Genomic DNA, 16917 nt, shown 5'->3' with positions numbered 1-16917 from the left:
ATATATATATATATATATAGATTATAAAAAACACTCCGGGATTCGCTCCCAAACCAGGAGCTTCCAAAAAATTCGCTCCCAAACCAGGAGCTTCCAAAAAATTCACTCCCAAACCCAGGTAACCTTGCCACAAAACATTAGAATCAAAAATACCTTCTAGCTTCAGTTTGTTGTAGATACACTTCTCAAACTCTCTGACCAATCTTCAGACCTGAAGCATACTGTGACAGCCCTTTACTTTGTCCTCACAAACCTGTATCCTCCTCGCTCTTGCCTGAGATAACTCAGGCCTTCAATCTGCACTTGAGAGAGGCTTCTGTCTCCTGTACCAATACTCCTGTACCTCAGCCCTGCTCCACCAAACACAGAAATCTCGTCCCTATACTTGTCTCGGATCTGAGGTGTTACAGGTATTTTCTAGGCTGTGTTTTTTATTGTCAAAACACACAGAACAGTGGTATCCTACTAGACCAGAACTTAACCAAACTGCCTGCTTAAAAAAAGCTCAAAAATTGATCTGTGTGTGCTGATCTTCATGGGGATCTCTGCTCTGATACCATGTTAAATTTTTCACAAAAAATTTGGCAACTGCTATGATGAACAATCTAGAACTGAACTCTTTTCACCAAGACAAAGAATTTTCAACAATAGACAAAGCAGCGAAATGAAATGCAGAGATAAAGAACACAGTCACACAAAAGACACAAAACTTTTCTTGGGAAACCCAACTAGGAAAACCCTTCTTGCTGTAGAATTTTTATTGATGGAGTTTTAAGCAATCTGATCTCTTACAAGGCTGTAGAATTTTTATTGATGGAGTTTTAAGCAATCTGATCTCTTACAAGGCAATTTATCGCACTGATAAATAAATAATTTGATGCTCACGCTGTACTACCTGGACAGACCTTGCAATCTATCAGCCCCTGATCCTTCTTCATTGTGGCCTGCCGGGCCCTTTTCCCTTGTGCAGGAGATCTCCTATTTCCTAGCGCAGTCTTGACCCCTATTATTTAGGAAAAACCTCCTAAATCCTAGTGCAAATCTGGCAGCAAAAAGTCTTTCTTATCAGATCGTATTGGCTGCTCTAAAGTACACACTCTCAACAAGATCTCTCACACACAAAACCTCGTGCATACAAGAACAAATAAATCTGTGCCTTCATCCTTCCTTTATAGGCTCGATTGATGCTAAAATTCGTAAGTACAAATTTAGAACAGCGGTTGTGATTGACTAGTTAACTAAGTTTAGATTGTCTCTAACTTGTCTCTAACTTGAATTGTTTGTTAACTTGTCTCTAACTTGACTTGTTTGACCTGTTAACTTGTCTCTAACTCATCCTTGCCTCAATTAGAAACTGAAGCTCCCAACTCATTTTATCTAAATTTATAGCTGTGAATCGATCTGTAGTCAAATTGAAGGAAGGATCCTCATAACTGGTCCTCCAACTCTATGCATGAATTCTCCAATAAATTCGGAAGTACAAATTTAGAACAGCGGTTGTGATTGACTAAGTTAACTAAGTTTAGATTGTCTCTAACTTGTCTCTAACTTGAATTGTTTGTTAACTTGTCTCTAACTTGACTTGTTTGACCTGTTAACTTGTCTCTAACTCATCCTTGCCTCAATTAGAAACTGAAGCTCCCAACTCATTTTATCTAAATTTATAACTGTGAATCGATCTGTAGTCAAATTGAAGGAAGGATCCTCATAACTGGTCCTCCAACTCTATTCATGAATTCTCCAATTCCATGAATTGGTCCATGGTCAAAGGAAAGGCAAACTCGGTCTTTTTGGCTAAGGCACGAGCCAAAGAAGACCTTCTCTCGCTACACTTTTTCAACATAGTGACTAGATTTAATTCACTAAAGTGAATAATTCACTTTTATTTGGAAAACCTTAATCCAATATGAATTGGTCCATGGTCAAAGGAAAGGCAAACTCGGTCTTTCTGGCTAAGGCACGAGCCAAAGAAGACCTTCTCTCGCTACACTTTTTCAACATAGTGATTAGATCTAATTCACTAAAGTGAATAATTCACTTTTATTTGGAAAACCTTAATCCAATAGCCAACATTAATTAATTTATTAATTAATCAATATGCTTTTCCTAAGTTAGAAAAAAATCATAAAAGTCACATAATAAATTAAGCGAGTGAGTACCTAGAGAGGCTTTGGACAACTTCTGCATACTTGACACTTAGCCTATGCAGAAGCACCTATCCGAGCTATAATCATCAACAACAAGAAATATTGGGATTGGGATGTAGTTCTACTAGCCATTTGGAAAATAAGGCTAGCATTTTTTTAAAACAGGTTGTTAGCCTTGATAACAGTCTTTAGAACATATCTTCTATGTATTTGCATGCTGAACAGTACAGCTGCAGCAGAGCTATAATCATCAACAATAGGAAATATTGGGATTGGGATGTAGTTCTACTAGCCATTTGGAAAATAAGGCTAGCATTTTTTTAAAACAGGTTGTTAGCCTTGATAACAGTCTTTGGAAAATATCTTCTATGTATCCGCATGCTGAACAGTACAGCTGCAGCAAATTTGTGAATATAAATATAAAGTTTTTGTTTGAAAAAAAAAAAGATTCTATGATGAAGCATCATTAATTTAAGGGAGTGGCAATGTAACATACATAAATTAATATATTTCTGTTATGCATAAAGACACCAGTTTTGTTCTTCGAAAAGGTAGATAACAGTTTGGAACATTTTCAACTGATAGACTTCCACCAATCATTGATCATAGAGTTAACATACTTCTCATGCTATGGCAGCTTCATACACTGTCTTTTGGACGACATTTGAGAAGGCATTTGGTGTATACACGAGGCATTGGGGAGTTAGATTGTGAATAGTTGTTTGGAAGATTTTCAACGAACAGACTACCAACATCATCATTTCCAATTATCGATTAGTTGCACAACTCATAGATGGACTATAGATCATTCACAACAAACATAGTCCATATAAGTCTGTTTTGGGGAAAAGCATTAACGTAGAGTGAGAGTTAGTATTTAATCATGGTCATGTCAAGTATTACATAGCTTAGGAATTTAGATTATGAATAGAGATTTTCTGTATATTACGTTAATAAAGTGATGATATAATAAGTGACTTCAAACTTAACCAGTTACATGTCACTGTATAATTACATATTTAGTTTCATAACCTACATCTCTCTCATGAGAAGTCTCTATGTATTGAGTTTTACAGACGTCGAATATATTGTGCATCTCTCATAGGAATTTTTCTACATATGTATTGCATGTGTATTTAATTGTTTGCGACTGCTGCTTTGTAGAGGAACCAAAATTGGGTTTACATTAACCTGCAATATTATTAAATCATAGGTATTGTTACATAAAGCTTGTCTACAAAAAGTTGTGCTTTCGATGCATAGGTGGAGCTTTCATTTGTCGCAGATGACTCACCTTGAACATAAGACATCCACATAACTTTGTACATTTAATGCTTTGGTGAAGCTTTCATCTCTAGAAATGACTCACCTTGAACGTAAAAAGTTCTTGTCCTTTGATGCAAAGATGGCTAAATCAAAAGATGGAATATTGTTCTACTGCGGCAAATTTTTACTTTTAGGAATACGTTTAATTCTGGAAGGCTGAATATTTTTTCTTTTGTTGTCCTCTGAATCAGACATGTAGCATCATACAATTAGATAAATTTAACATAACTGCTAATTTAACTATGGAATATTCCAAAAACCTAAGCCCTACCCAGAACTAAAACTAAAAGGATGTTTCCTGGGTGAGTCACATAACTACCATAACTTCAATACAATCATTAGTTTGAAAAGTTAATGATAAATATTGTTTCCAAATTGCACCATGCTCAATTTCCCATTAAAATCTAACAAAATATTTTATTATAGTTTTGATCATCATGGCTAGTGACTCTGCCGGCTGCTTTGAAATGATAACTGGATCTCATACTCATGCCTTAACTGGTTACTTAATAAGGAAAGCTATCTTTTACAACATTGCATTTTTTTGCAACAACATATCTAATGGCTAAGCATACTAGATTTCCATTTGCATACCATCTGACGATGTGAAAGTTATTTTTTGAATTCTGAATGGGATGTAAAGGGCAGAATAGAATTTGCAGAGGAAAAATTGAGGGTTTTGTGGATTATAGCTTACAAGAATCAACAACATTCTATATATTTCATCCATGATGTTCAGAAACATACTTGTAGAGGTAGCAATTACAGTTCTGAAGTATGAGGAGTCATGCCAAGTTAAAGGCATAAAGGCAAAAAGAATTATCTAAACATACGGAATTGAATTCTTGACAGGTTTGGAAGGACCAGGATGCACAGGTTCATAAAACTCCAAGTATAACAAAATTTCTAAAGGGAATTTATAATTAAATTATACAAGTGATATTACTTACAGGAAAGGCCAGCTGTTGAAGTGTCAGGAGGCGAATGCATTCAACACTCTTGAGTCCTAATCCTCGAATGCTTAAAAGAAAATTTCTGGCAAAAAAAATAAGTAAAAGAATAATATCATGTTATTTTCCATAAAAGTATCCATAAAATCCTTTAAAGATGTGTACAGAAAACATATAGACTTCAAATTCTTGTTTCATAACCTCTCCATAAATTAGGAAACACAGTTGAGAAAGTGTTTACCCTTCATATAAGAATTAACATGTTGTTTCTCTTCAAAGGATGGAAAAGATAATCTTACTTTGCATCATCAGGTGGAATATCCTTCAACCACTCTAGGTCAATGCTGCCAATGTCCGTGTGAAGCATCTCAAGAAACCGCTGCAAAAAGGTAGTGTACTCAAATAAGGTAAGAAAAGATCATTTCATTAATGTCTACAAATTACCAAGAGGTCAGTGGGACTAGAAAGCACCAATAGTGGCCATTAGACTATGGGGGTGTCATATGTAGAATGTTATTAAAATTTTAAAAATAAATAATACACATGAAACTAAAAGAGAGAGGACCCTAATTGCTGTGAGGCCCTAGCCTAATATCAGCATCAAAACTGAAAATAATAGTAGTAGGGGGGAAGGGAGAGGAGATATTTATTTTTTCATCTATCATTGTATCCCTAAAAAACCTGACACGTGGATTCGGGATTCATTGGATATGGGGATTCGAGTGTCAAATTCGGAAACGTTGACCCCCAGGAACAGTACATGTTCGGTTACGTTATATATATATATATATATATATATATATTAAAAATTAGATATTTCTTACACAAATTATCACTAATGATACAAATTCATTGATTTCAAACATAGATCTTCATCTAGATGTAAGTTTTACTATTTACAAAGTAAGTTAGTAACATTATAGCATGCATAGTTGATAGTACATTCAAAATTCAAATACATGTCACATAAATGATAAATCAATGAATCATAAATGATAAATCATAACACATATTCAATTCATCAATGACCCAATAGGAGAAAGACATGATCCAATAGGAGAAGCTTTCCAGAATGTCTTGTATCCTCTGAAAGTATCAAATCTGATGACTTCAAAACATGCAATGCACTACACGAGAGGAAAGGTTAATAATCAGGCAAAACCAATTATCCAGAAACATGCAAAGTTTCTACAAGTTTATCATGTGGATTCTCCGGTCAATGATTCAAAAGTTTATCCTACTCAATATAATAACAAACATGCAATGGAACCTGACTAAGAAAAGCACACAATTCTTCCAAATATGATTGGAAAAGAAGAATTTTAAAAATGCTATAAAAACAATGCAATCACAGCTTAGCTATAGATTATAACACTTATGTTAACTATGTAAGGAACGAAATATTCTAGTAACTGAGTGGAAACCACTAATAGCATCAAATATGACTAAAATTAAGAGTTCGGTTATAAAATTATGACTAAAATTAAGAGTTTCAGTTATAAAATTAAGAGTATTAGGTCCCATTTTGCTGGATTCGTGTCCAGAAATCCAGATTTGATCGTGTCACAATCGGACACAATGTGTCCGGATTTTAGGACACGATTTAGGTCGAATCATGTCAGATTCGACGGATTCGGACATGTAGCCCTGTTAGAATGAATCTGGTTTCAAAGTTGTATCCTAATGATGCTTGTTGAGAACCCATGTTGGTGTAATCTTGACTTAGATCATTAAGGTTATACCAACACTAATATAATTATAGTATTATGATAAAATGATATTCTTCTTCTTCTTCTTCTTATTATTATTATTATAGTATATTTGGTTCGACAAGACCACAATCCTTCCCATATGGTATTATAAATTAGTTCTTGTGCCCTTTGTATCATGAACCAAAGACATTTGAGCATATTGAATATCTTGCCCTTAGGCATATATGTGTGCCCAAAATGTGTTGTGGAGTTTAATAAAAAATAGATCCTAATGTTTAATATAGTACTAGAGTAATATTTGTAGGATTCTCTAGCCCATTGAACCTACCATGTATAATCCAAGGTGGAAGGTGTTTAATAAATTGATGGACAAACAATGAATAGTGAAAAAAGTTTATGAGAAGGTATATCAAGGCTGAGGAAGGACACGTTAATTTCTGTTGCAATCAAATCCTTCACTCTGATGAAGAGGGCTAAGAATCTCTGGTCGTGGACCCAGAGGAATGTAGAGAGGGAGTCCCCCAAGTCCCTATAGAGGGAGTGATAGCATCCTCTAATATCATAGTAAAGGGGGCACCTAAAAATGAGGTGCACTCCCACCTGGCAGATCCGATCAGATCATAATATATCGTGGTCTGTATCTATTTGGCGTTGATGAGAGCTGACCCTATGCTATCCCAAAGGGATCATGAGCGAGCACATCTAATATCTATGCATATAAGAGGGGCACACAATGATGCCATCGTGCAACTCGAAAATATGTTCTAGGTAGGAGAACATCTTTGATCCTAGGCTCATCGGAGGTGTGGTCCAGGTGACCTAGATGTACAATCTGTAGATTGATTGCCTACCTAGTCAGCAAGAGATGGTTCGGCACATCAAGGGAGAATCTAAATAGGAGGATGTGCTTTGGGGAGAAAACCATCAATTGGAGAAGCCAAGACACCTCTACGAATCAACCTTGTGCACAACCTAAGTGAGAATGTGAGGTGAAAGCCTCCAATGAAAAAAGTGTAAGATAGGGATACCTCTCTCCCTATGGTAGTGTCTCAAAGATACCTGACTTTGAAGGAAGGAGAACAAGTAGAAAATGACCAAGATAGGGGTACCTCTCTCCCTATGGTAGTGTCTCAAAGATACCTAACTTTGAAGGAAAGAGAACAAGTGGAAAATGACCTTGACTAAGAACGGGTGGACGTCAAACTCTGCCTAAATGATGCGTTGTGGGACCATCCATTTACAACAAATGAGGTGCTTGAGAAGCAAGGGCTAGACTCTCTCCATCCTAGCCCAATATGTTTGTAACAATCTTGAACCCCACATCTTGGAGAAATAAATAACTCTAGATCTGATAATGACATCCATGATGTGGAGTTTGGAGATGTCAAGGAACTTCCCTTGGAAGCATTGTCTAATGAGGGCTACAGAGTCGCGCCCTTTACTAAAATAAGGTTGGAGGGTCAACCACATAATAAAACGAGGCCCTGTGAACTAAACTCCTAGGTAAGTGTAAGCTATAGACTCGTGCCCTGTACTAAAATAAGGTTGGAGGGTCAACCACATAATAAAACAAGGCCCTATGAACTAAACTCCTAGGTAAGTGTAAGCTATGATGATCTCATTCTCTTTCCCATGGTAGTAGAAATGTAAGTTTCTTAGAAAGCTCTTTGATGCATTAAAGATCAAAACCTTGGTAAAATCAAAACTTACAAATAAGCTAATGTCGGGGCAAAAGACATTGATGAACAACTTTTCCATAATGGAAAGAGAGGGGATCATGATCAAACTACCCTCCTAAATCACAATTCAACAAGGACAAGCCTTTCAACAAAAGGGCCCTAGGGGAGACCATGCCAACTAGTGAAGTTTTCCAAACACTCATGCCCTAACCAATTTGGTGGGGCAAGAAGAATCTCCCAAGTGCCAGCCTTGTGAAGAGTATCATGTTGATTTTGGGTAGCATCGAATGTGCTCTAGCTTGGAAATTTTGTGGAGGGGCTAGAATACATGAGATCTCCGGAACCTAGAAATCGTTTGGAGAAATTCCACCCGGATGAGGAGTTACTAAAATAATTAACATTTTTAATGGGTTCCTAAGTCTAAACTTAGGAAAATAAAAATATTAATGGGTATTAATAAGAATATGGGTGAGAAAATTTGATGAGGATAAGTCTATTTTAATCTTAGTTGTTGATTAGGGACTTAATCTCGGTCATTGATTCATCAAGGGAAAAGTATAAGAGGAGGCTTGAGGGTCAGTTGGAGATACACTTGATAGATCAGTCAGTTCGATTTTTTTGGGGCAAGGTTTGCTGAAAAAATTGAACAAGTGACTTGTTGCAGCAGAGGGGCATGGATAATTGAGGTTGGAGGATCTTCTCTAGGACCTCGAATACACAGCAGAGAAAGGCAGAAAGATGCCAGAGGAGGCAGCACAGACCCAGGGAGATTGATGATGGGCCAAGAAGGGCCCACACATTTCCAGCGTTGGGGTAGAGCCACCCTCCAACAGAAATCTGAATCCAGCTGAGGAGCAGCAACATCAGTTGAGAAGGCTCACGTCAGAGCTCCAGGAGGCAGACGAGGCAGTGCAGTGCTGATGCAGTGTCCCAGTGTGCTCCATGCAAGCCCACGCAGCTACTGCGAAGGGGTAGCGCAGTTGTAGCCAGGGACAGCTAATCCAGTTGTCGGAACGGGGAGATATTTAACCAGGTGAAGTGAGGTAATGTCACTTAGGTTTCTACCAGTATATTTTTATCTTTGTAACTAGATTGTTGAGAGGACATCTAGAGTTGTATTTAGAACTACTGCTTAATAATAGAAAACCCTCAGAGTTGTTGCACCAGTTTTCCTGCATTAGGTTTTTCAAGGTACGTTTATCCAAAAATAACGATGTCCCTTGTGTACGTGTCTCATTCTATTTTCAGTTCATTTCTGTATGTATGTGTAGTTTGCAATAGTGCTTTTATCGTTGTTTAATAATTAAATAACTTGTTTTGAATGTAAAAACAAGTAGGAGATGATAAATTAGTGATTGCGGTAGGATTTCTCATGTAGATTTAGAAATTTTCACATGGTATCAAAGCATTGTAGATCATAGGACACTGAAGACACAAGCTGAGAGATCCAAAGAATTTGCTGCAGAGAGGCAACTGTCCCGAATGACAGCGTTGTTCCAGAGCCAGAGGTGCAAAGGGAGAGTGACACAGTGCAGAAGAGGTGACCCAGAGGCTCACGCAGTGCTTGTGTCAGCATTCTCAGCCAGGTGAGGGTAATGCGGTATCTGGGAGGAGTCCATGCAGTAACTGCGTGAGCTGCCTAAGCCAGTGCAGAAGCAGAGAGGGGCAGATCAGGCTCAGGCAGAGCCACGTCATCTTTCTGGACCAAAAGGAGTGACATAGTGGCCAGGAGGAGCTGATCTAGCTCACGTTGTGATTGCGCAGAGCTAGAGGAGCTCAGATTCTTCAGTTGTTGGGACTGGGGGAGAAGAATAGATTCGATCTGAGGAGCTGGTGGGATGTTGTTGTTGTTGGTGCAGAACAGAGTCGAGGTAGAGGGAGTCGTTGCCTTGACAGATTTCTAGCCAAAGAAATCTAGATCCGGGTTACAGCAGCAAAGGAGTATTGGAGATGAGTGATTCGACATTTGGTCAGAGGATTTCCGTGAAGGAAATCAGGACTCAGAGGGATTCTAGAGGAGCTTGTTCCTCAGAGGTTTTCTTGCGCCAAAGAAATCTAGACCCAAGTCTTGCTGGATTAGCAGCAGGAGAGGTAGAAGAGAACCTGTCCTATATTTGTTGAGCAGAGATGGCAGTCAATGGATTGAGGGATCAAGACAGATTGGATGGAGCTTCCAATTTTGTCATTTGGAAGGTGATCCGAACTTAAACATGAATGCAACAAATTATAGAGATAACCATATACACAAAGATGCAATGGAAATAATACTTCATTTCATTAATGGAAAATACTGAAATATGCTTACAATCAGAAATGGAAATAAACCAGCTGGGGCGATGGTAGCTTATCTCTGAGAAGAGATGTGTGGCTACTTGCCTTTGAACTGTCTTACAATGAGGCTCGAAGGCCTATTTATTGTTGAGAAACAATGGAAAACCCTTAACATTCCAAAACCTAACTCTAGAAGATGAAACGCTAAATTGTGGGCCTCGTTTTGGGGTGAGTTGGACAACCAACTTCCCGGGGTCGCGAATTGGTCGTATTACCTCCGTCTGACGCACATGATAGCCAGTTGGAAAGATCTCTCTGAGGACTATGACAGAAAAGACGGTAGATTTCCCAAAAAAACGTCGTTTAGGGCCTCAAAACGGCTCCGGAAGTTTAGGACCCGAAAAGCTGCTAAAAATAGTAAACTGTGCTATAATTAAGGAAACTGAAAAACTGAAAGAGACAGTTGTGGGGGTCCAAATGGGATAGGTGGGTGGCCACCAACATCCACCTGGATCAGAAGGCCAGGATACTAGCAATACTGGAAAAAAATCGCATAAAAGACTATGCCTTAAAAGTAGTTGTTGTTCCAGTCGATGCTGATCTATTGCAGAAGTATGAGGAGGCCCAAGCAAAGGCTAAATACGTGATTCTAGACATGGTCAAATGCAGAAGGTAAAAGAGATCGATCCCTTCCTCCTCAGTTTGCAAGCGATTAGAGAGCACTTGACTTCCGTGGGGTCTACACCAGATCCTGAATTCATGGTCAGGACAGCCCTAAATTCTGTCACCGAGGACTGGGAGACATTTGTCCAAAGTATCTTGGGCAGAGCGACTCTCCCCAGTTGGGAGGATATGTGGGCAGCTCTTCGACAAGAAGAGATCAGGAAGTTAACCAAGGTGGGGGGTAGCGGCAAATGAGCCCAGGTCAAGAGGGAGGAGGAGGAGGATGCAGCCCTCGCATCATCGAGACAACAAAGGAAGTAGAAGCGGAAGAAGAAGGATAGTTCCAAAGCCAGATGCTTCAAGTGTGGGGAACTTGGAAATTATGCCACTCAGTGCCCTAGGAAGAAGGGCAAGGAGGAAGCTTCTGAATTGAAGGTTGCTCCAACGAAAGATGACAGGGAAGGCGAGCATGACGATTGTGCCATGAGTGCTCATGTGCCTCTGGAGAAGAGGTGGGACGACATGGAGTTGTAGTCGAGAGAGAAGGGCAGGATCCTTGAGGTGCCCAAACTCTTGGATCACATACGACTACAGGAGCCCTTAATGACAGTATCAAAATGACGGGTGTCAGTTGGTGCAAGATGTGATGGAGCAACAGAGGCAGAATTAGAGTGCCAAAGTCTGAGGCAGCACAGTGGATGTTGTAGTAGTGGAAGAGGCACAGAGCAATTTCCAACAGTGCAGTAGCAGCAAAGGGTCAACACAGATTTGTGAAAATTCTATCACTACAGTAACGGATTTACTTTTCCTACTTATTCCACCATAAGTTATTCATGAAATCACTTCAATAATTATTAAAATAAATACTACTGCAGATATCACACCGTAATACAGAAGAAAAAAACAAAAACCAAAAACATATGCACAAGAATCAACACATTAACACAGATATTCTGGACTAATGTCCCCAGAAAAACCCAATGTGGGAAAACCGGTGCAGCAACGGAGGATTTTATTATTCAGCAATTTTCTAGTACAACAGGGTGCCAAATTAGCTTACCCATATATAGACAAATTATTTAGCACTTATTATGAACCTAGCGTCAGCCCTGCTGACCTCTGCGTGGCCTGAAACCCTCTGCGTCAGCCTATTGAGACTCTGTGCAACCTCTCTGGCCTTCTGCGTCACTCCTGCCACCTCTGTGTGGATTGCGCAGGCCCTACTGGCTCTGTGCAGTCTCTGTTGCCTCTGTGTGGCTCCCTCTGGCCCTGTGTCTACCTTTTTTGCCTCTGTACTGATCTCCCGTCTCTCTATTCCGTACTTGCTGACTCCTGACTGCTCATCAGACCACTGGTTCAATTTCTCAGCTAACCCCGCTCCAGAAATTGAACTGACTGGTCTCCCTCAGTGTACTCACCGAGTGACCCTCAAGCCTACTATTATACTTTTCTTGTTAACAAATCAACGGTCGAGATTAAGTCCCTAATCAATGGCTAAGATTAGATCTGGCTTGATCCATGACTTTTGGACCATTCTAACACAATTTCATCTTCATAGTCCACAATGTCTTCTTTAGTCATCTTCATAGTCCTCAACTCATTCTTCAAACTTGCTACTTGACCAATGTTCTTAATAGTGAACAACTTCGACAAGGCTTCATACATCTCCTGAGCATGATCGATGTTAGCTATGAATGGGACAAGATTGTATTTTATCCCTTCTACCATCAGAGTCATAGCCACCAATTCTAAATCCCTGAATTTCACTTTGTCAACATCATTGGCTTCTTTTGTAGGCTTCTTTACATTTCCTTTTACCAAATCCAACACCTTGTTCTTCTCGAGGATTAGGTCAATCCTCTTCTTCCAGGATCTGAAGTTAGATGCTCCTTCAAGTTTGTTCTCACCCTTGATTGAGTTAGACATCTTCCTTGAATATAATAGACTCCTTCCCTAAGATAGTACCTATGAATGGATCAAGTGCTTGAGACTGTCTTTTTCTTCCTTCTTCACCAAAGCTCTGATACCATGTTAGAAAATCGGAAAGACAATAAATTTTTTATTGATCTTGATAATTACTTGTGATGTTTCTTATTATTATGATTCTTTATATCTTCTTTCCTTAGTTCATCAAACAATTACTAAAAGCATCAGCACATAAAATAATAGACACCAAATGTAGGCACATGCCAAGGAAACACTGCCCTCAAGGGGAAAACTCAGTCAAGATAATTCTTCCTTTCAATAGTATTCTTTGAGACTATTCACCCTAGACCAAGACAAGACCTTTCCTCCGCACCAAGTCAGCCTCCCAGAATTTCGTATTTCATCAAATAGCTACCAAAAGGAAAGAGACAAGAACACAAGATGTTGGCATTCTGCCAGGGCCAAAACCCCTCCCTCTTGGAGAGGAAAACCCACACATAATTCTATTTGTAGAGATTACAATTGACGAACACCAAGACCATGACCTCAGTGTGTTCTCCAACTGATCCTGAAGCCTCTTCTTATACTTTTCCTGTTGGTCCTTCAACGATCGAGATTAAATCTATAATCAACGGTTAAGATTAGATTTGGCTTGATCCATGACTTTTGGAACCTTCTAACCCAGTTTTATATTAATACCCATTAATATCTAATTTTTCCTAAGTTTAGGCTTAGGAACTCCATTAAAAATATTAATTATTTTAATATCTCCCAAACCGGTTAGAATCTGCCCAAACCATTTCTGGGTCTTGGAGATCTCACGTGCTTTAGCATCTCCACCAATTTTCATGTCTAGAGCACATCCGATGCTACCCCAAATCAACATGAAATCACAGTTCGTTGATGATGCTAGTATGTTTCGGTACCATCTCAGTGATAAAGGCTCAGTGAAGGAATCAATGTTATCAAGAACTCGGTGCCATCATAGAAGTACGGTCTCAGTAATATGATAGTGAGGAGGTCTCATAGTAAAGGAGATCTCGGTGTCAAGATAGTGATAAGATCTTGGTGGTGACAATGTCTCGATGCTAAGAAGGTCAAAGTGGAAGAGGAGTCAAGAAGAAGGTTGATTGTCAAGAGAACTTGTGTCTTGGTCTTGGAGTGGCAAATAGGTCAAGGGTCTTGGTCTTGGTATTCATCAATTGGAATCTCTATAAGAAGAATTTGTGCGGGTTTTCCTCTCAAAGAGTGAGAGGTTTTGGCCTTGGCTAATAGCCTACATTTTGTGTCTCTTGTCTATTTATGTTCATGCATTGGTAACTGTTTGATGAAGAAGAACACTAATAATCTAAGTAAAGAAGATCCTAATCTAAAAAAGTAAAAAGCACTCACAAGCAATTACTAATTGAAGAGAAATCACCTAACTACTGATGCCCTAGATTTCTCAACATGGTATCAAGGCTAAGGTAACTAAGTCAAGGAAGGGCATCTAATCAAGAGACACTCAAAGATCAAGTTTCAAAGAAGGCATCAAAGCGAAGATCATTGTGAAGTCAAGTTCTACAAAGAAAGCATCATAACCCTAGATCGAAGAAGTCTACTCAAGCAAAAGTCTTGGTATCCTCTAGTCATCAAGACCACAAAGACCCTCATCAAGTTGAAGAGATCTACTAATCAAGGTAGATTGAAGTCAATACCTTCAAAAAAAGCACTTCAAGGACAGAGATCACATCATCATCTTGAAGAAAGTCAAAACCCTGGCTCGATCAGAAGCATTCCTAGGATCCACTCTCAATCAATTTGAAGTTGAAGCTTCTTGAAATCCAAAAGGAAGCTAGATCAAAAGGCGTTGTCATCATAAAAGGGGCAATCTCCTTTTATTGAAGAAGGGATTTCATTTGGAATAAGATCATCCAAAAGGGCACTAATACATCTTCATCAACCATCATCAAAGGGATCAAGTTGAAGATTTCATCTTCACTTGTCAAGTAAGTATCTTTTATTCTATAATCTAATCTAGTAAAATGACTTCGTTTTGCAAGGAGATCTATAAGCTGGTTGGGTTATCGAACTTCCTTGCATGGAAAAGGAGGATAGACATAGTCCTCGAAGAAAGTGAAGTCATTGATCATATCAATGGAAAAGTCTCCAAACCATCCGAATGTCAAGCATTATCTGAATACATGAAAGGGATCAAAGGGCTCAAGGGATTCTTATGAAATCAGTCAAAGGTCCCCTCTTTCCCTACATAGCACGATTGGAGACATCAAAAGAGATATATGATAAGCTGGTAGAACTATTCTCTGAAGATGCGATAAGAAAGGTCATATCACTTAGATTTGATTTACATAGTTTGAAGGTATCAAAGGATGAAGGGATATCTTCATAAGATCTCAACTGCAAGATTTGGGAGAGATGATATCAAATGAAGGAGATAATCTTCATTGTTCTAAAAGCACTAACTGATGAACAAGGTAAAAAATGTCTACGAGGATAAGAAATCTATCCCATTCAACAACTTGTGGTTTCTATGCAAGATAGGAGAAGACAGGTTGAGGGCAAAAAGTGTTCAAACATTTGTCAAAAGGAAAGGGAAGTTTGGAAAATTTGGTCCTTAGAAAGGAAAGAAGAACATAGCTAAGATTCAATGCTATGGATGTAAAAATTCTGGACTTTACAGGAAAGATTGTCCTAAGCTCAAAAGGGACAATAACAAAAGAGGAAGAGAAGAGATCTCTGCTATGACCGAGATAGTCTTCCTCACCGAAGTTCATTTCATAGTTCCTAAGTCTTCTGTTATGAGATATGGCTATAATAAATGATGGGATGCATCATGGCATCATAGAAGCATTAGAAGCAAGAGCTCGTGACATCTCCATAGGGAAACATGAAGGAAAACTGGAACAAAATCTATGGCAGTCAACTATGAAGGTTATAGCTCTTAGGAACCTCATTGGAAACTTAAGGAAAGGAAGAAGTCATCCAAGACAAGTCTCATCATACCACAGTCAAAAAGGAAACATCTGCTGATGGGGATATTCAAGATGGAATCTTCATCGGAAGGTTCACTGATCTAGAGAGGAAACAAAGTGTTTCATTAGGAATTCCAATTTGTGGAATTCATGGGATGATGGTATGATAGATGGAAGCAGATCAAGGGATTGAAGCTCTTTTCAATCAAGGAAGTTGCTAAAAGAAGCCTAGATGACCTAAAGGTAAATGAGGTATGTATGCTTGTATTCAATACTATAAAGTCATGTCGTATGGTTGCAGGTAACATGGATCATTGCTCTATCTTGAGAAGCATGATCAAAGGAAAAGGATCTCCTCCTCTGAAAGGATGCAGGAAGGCATAGGTCACACTAGATGAAATCAACATAATATGTCCTCATATGAAAATGAGGTGGTTGACAGTAATTAGAGGAACTCTGATTGGAAGTTCCTGGGAATGAAATATGTGAAGAAAGGAAGGAAGAGATCATGGACTATGCAACCATGGAAAAGGCAATCAACATCCAAGGACTAGAAGATTTGACTAGGAAATCTCCCGGAAAGATATGAAGACTCTGATGGAAGTCTGAAAAAGATGGAGACCCTTGACAATGGATATATTTGGGAGATATGTCAACATGTATGCAAGATGCTGATGCAAATTGGAAGATGTCATGATGAAAGACCATCACAAAGGTAATTTTGATTTAAGTGTTCATTTCTTATTTTTGAACAAATATCTGGATGGGCTTATGCAGGATTGCCAAAGGAAGAACTGTGGATGTCTTCCCAGAGGACCATGTAGAAGGATGTAAGATCCTTCCAAAGAAGATAGTATGAAGAAGGCAACATGACATGAAGCAAGGCCAGATGTAGATTGATGGATCGCTTTTTGATGAAAGGAATGATGACATGACTGACTCATGGATGAAAGTGATGGATGGTCTGTACCCTATGAAGAAGTCCCAAAAGATGAAGACTCTGTGACAAAGAAATTCATGACATCAAAGGAAGGAGCTCTTCAAGCAGCTGGTTGTCTTTTCATCTCCACCTGAGGAGTTGTTGTAGGCAGTGTTTTACAACCCGCCCGTTTCAACTCCGAATCGGCCGTTTCGAACCGAGCCATAACCAAAAACATTGACCCGGCCAGCAACCCGGCTCGGTTGACCGAGTCAACTATGACTCGGCCGAGTCATCCAATGACTCGGCCGAGTCATAGTTGACTCGGTCAACCCGGCCGGGTCCATATTGA

The 16917-nt window shown here is 39.0% G+C and overlaps 1 protein-coding gene across 1 annotated transcript in view; it reads right to left on the bottom strand.

Annotated features, from left to right (window-relative positions):
- The window catches only part of LOC149211554 (uncharacterized), a 350089-nt gene that overhangs the window by 206394 nt on the left and 126778 nt on the right, over positions 1–16917 (bottom strand). Inside the window, exons 13-14 of the mRNA XM_089388429.1 lie at positions 4723–4802; positions 4424–4508 (exon numbers count right to left, since the gene is read on the bottom strand). Of these exons, the coding sequence (XP_089244555.1) occupies positions 4424–4508; positions 4723–4802 (165 nt within the window). The remainder of the gene's footprint in view (positions 1–4423; positions 4509–4722; positions 4803–16917) is intronic.

Source organism: Pinus tabuliformis, chromosome 1_1, assembly GCF_031772625.1.
Source record: "Pinus tabuliformis cultivar Carrire ecotype Pingquan chromosome 1_1, CPIR1, whole genome shotgun sequence".
NCBI classification, from domain to species: Eukaryota; Viridiplantae; Streptophyta; class Pinopsida; order Pinales; family Pinaceae; genus Pinus; species Pinus tabuliformis.
Note: the sequence above shows the minus strand (reverse complement) of the source record. Positions and strands in the feature narration are given on the sequence as shown.